The sequence below is a fragment of the Aptenodytes forsteri genome, unplaced genomic scaffold, assembly GCF_000699145.1.
Source record: "Aptenodytes forsteri isolate BGI_AS27 unplaced genomic scaffold, ASM69914v1 Scaffold15, whole genome shotgun sequence".
Classification (NCBI taxonomy): Eukaryota; Metazoa; Chordata; class Aves; order Sphenisciformes; family Spheniscidae; genus Aptenodytes; species Aptenodytes forsteri.
The window spans coordinates 12,285,630-12,287,928 of NW_008795129.1; the positions used below are offsets into that span (position 1 = coordinate 12,285,630).

The window sequence follows — 2,299 nt, forward strand, 5'->3', positions numbered from 1 at the left end:
GCCGCCCCCCCTCCTCCCGGGACGCGCGGCCGCCTGCACTCACGTTGTCTATCACGACGGGCTGGTTCGCTATCACGTCGTAGGACTCCATGGCGAGGACCCGCCGCAGCCACCCGTCAGGGAGCAACAGCCCAGCCCTCGGCGGCGCACGCGCGGAACAGCGGCGCGGAGCCGCCTGGGTGATGTATTCCTCCGGCGGCGGTGCCTGCGTGGCGGAAGTGTAGTCTGGGCCCCGCGCGGCGCCTGACGGGAAGGCGCGCCGGGCGCGGGGCATGCCGGGAGATGTAGTGCGGGGGGGGGAGGAAACGCCGCAGAAGTACCCACGGCCTGGAATCTGCCTTTTCGGCGTGAAACCTGACTGGGGTGGTGGCTGTTGTGCTCCAGGGGTTAGCTGTGCGCTTCCACCAAAAAGCACTGCATTTCAATTGGCTGCTTTCCAGTTTAACAGATTTCCCCCCCACCCCCTATTTTTTCTAACAGGAAAAGAAAAAAACCGATCGCACCACCTCCTGTAGAGGGGATCTATCACTAATGAAAGCGTTTTACTGTCCCATCATTTCACGGGATCATCTCTACGAACTGCTGGTCATAATGCATCTGTTCTCTCCGAGTAGTGCCTAGTTTCTCTGCATTTTTTGAGGCATGGCAACCAGAAAAGCAGCGTCGGTACGAAGAATGCACGTAGTAAGCATTCTAAGTATTAAACGTGTTCCCTGTTGTTTTCCATTTGCTACCTGTTCTAAAAGCACTTTGAATAACTGATGACTGACAAAGACACTAAAATGGTATGTTTACTTGAAACTCTGAGCAACAACACTGGGTCCTGAAATCGGTGAAAGTGAACGTCAATGCCGGTAAGGGTACACGAAGGCCGATTCAGAACTCGCCTGTCTTGTCCCGCATCCTTCATGCAGACACCGAGACTTTTCTTCTGTAGTTCCTGCCTTTAGCCCAAGCAGACGGTCTCGTCTCAGATACTTATCTTCAGTGATTTTCACCATTCACCTAGTGTAAAAGAGGGGTTTTTTGTACGACAGGATGGAGGGGTTAAAATTATTTCAAGACCAGTATTGTATCACCTCAGTAAATGCCAGGAGAGACTTGTTATGTGTGTATTAAGCCAACACAGCATTTCATACGCGACTCCGTTATATTTACCTTCTCAGTTGACTGTAATTGACTTCGCGGGCAGATGTCACAAAAAGTAGTATCACAGTAACGGGCCAAGTGAAATATTGTTCACTGTGGGAAGCAGCGATTCACGAGAATACCAACTGCTCACCTCCTCTCTTGGTGGACTGTCATTTGTTTGTCTGCTTGCCAGCTTCCTGACTATATGTGATCTCCTAAAAGGTATGTTGTGAACACGGATTTTAGAGCAAACTCTCAGCTATTTACATGAGAAGTGCACCAAGCAGGAGCACTCATCCTATCGTCTCAGCGCTCTATAGCTCATTTTTTCTATGCTGATTAAAAAGCAGGACACTGCTCTAGCAAAGATAGATGGGACTACTGAACACATGCCAGCTCACACACACATACAGGGCTTTGCACAACCACAGATGTTGCAACTCAGGAACGAGCCAGATCTTCAGTGTGCTTAGTACACAGGTTAAGATCCGCAATCAGACAGCCCTTGAACTTCACCTACTTTGCATTGCTTCACAGCTGCCTCTGAGGTACGTGCAAATACAGAAAGGTACATGGGGAGAATAAAGGCGCTGTGAGGACTGGAGAAGGTATAAAGGTAGCAGTAACAAAAGCTGTAAGAGCAGCAGTGAAGGAAATAAGGCTATTAGCTGGCCATGTCTCGAAGCACAGCCACGGTCCCACAGAACCGCAGGGTTATGAACAGCACGGAGGCGAGTGCCAAGCCTCACGCCCAGCTCTCTGTCCCAGGCCCTGCTGCACAGACAGATGAAGTCCAACAGAAGCAGCTCCTGAACCGCTGCAATTTACAGCCTCGCTTCTTAGGGAATATTGCCACAAGCTTGAGCGTCAAGGCTGGGGGTGGCTGTGGCCGGGGAGCTGCCCCAGGACGGGACCTGCCCTGCTGTAAGCCCCCTGGGCGAGCCAGGGCCCAGGGAAGGTGCCCACCAGGCCCCTGCCCCAGGCCTCCCGCCAGCCGGGCCCCCTGCCCACCTCGGCGCTGCCCAGGCCTCTCGCCCCTTCCTGCCGCGGGGCGACCCCTGAGGCCGCCCCACGGGGACCCTTCCTCTGCCCTCAGGCCCACCCAGGTGCCGGTAGCCTCCTGCCCCCCCAGGCCCTCCCTCACGCCCACGGGACTCCCCTACAGCCC

The 2,299-nt window shown here is 54.2% G+C and overlaps 1 protein-coding gene across 1 annotated transcript in view; it reads right to left on the bottom strand.

Moving 5' to 3' along the window:
• Positions 1 to 180, bottom strand: part of ACTR1A (ARP1 actin-related protein 1 homolog A, centractin alpha) — a 16,986-nt gene extending 16,806 nt beyond the window's left edge. The window contains exon 1 of the mRNA XM_009277820.2: positions 44 to 180. Within this exon, the coding sequence (XP_009276095.1) occupies positions 44 to 91 (48 nt within the window). The 5' untranslated portion in view covers positions 92 to 180. The remainder of the gene's footprint in view (positions 1 to 43) is intronic.
• Between the last annotated feature and the right edge of the window lie 2,119 nt (positions 181 to 2,299).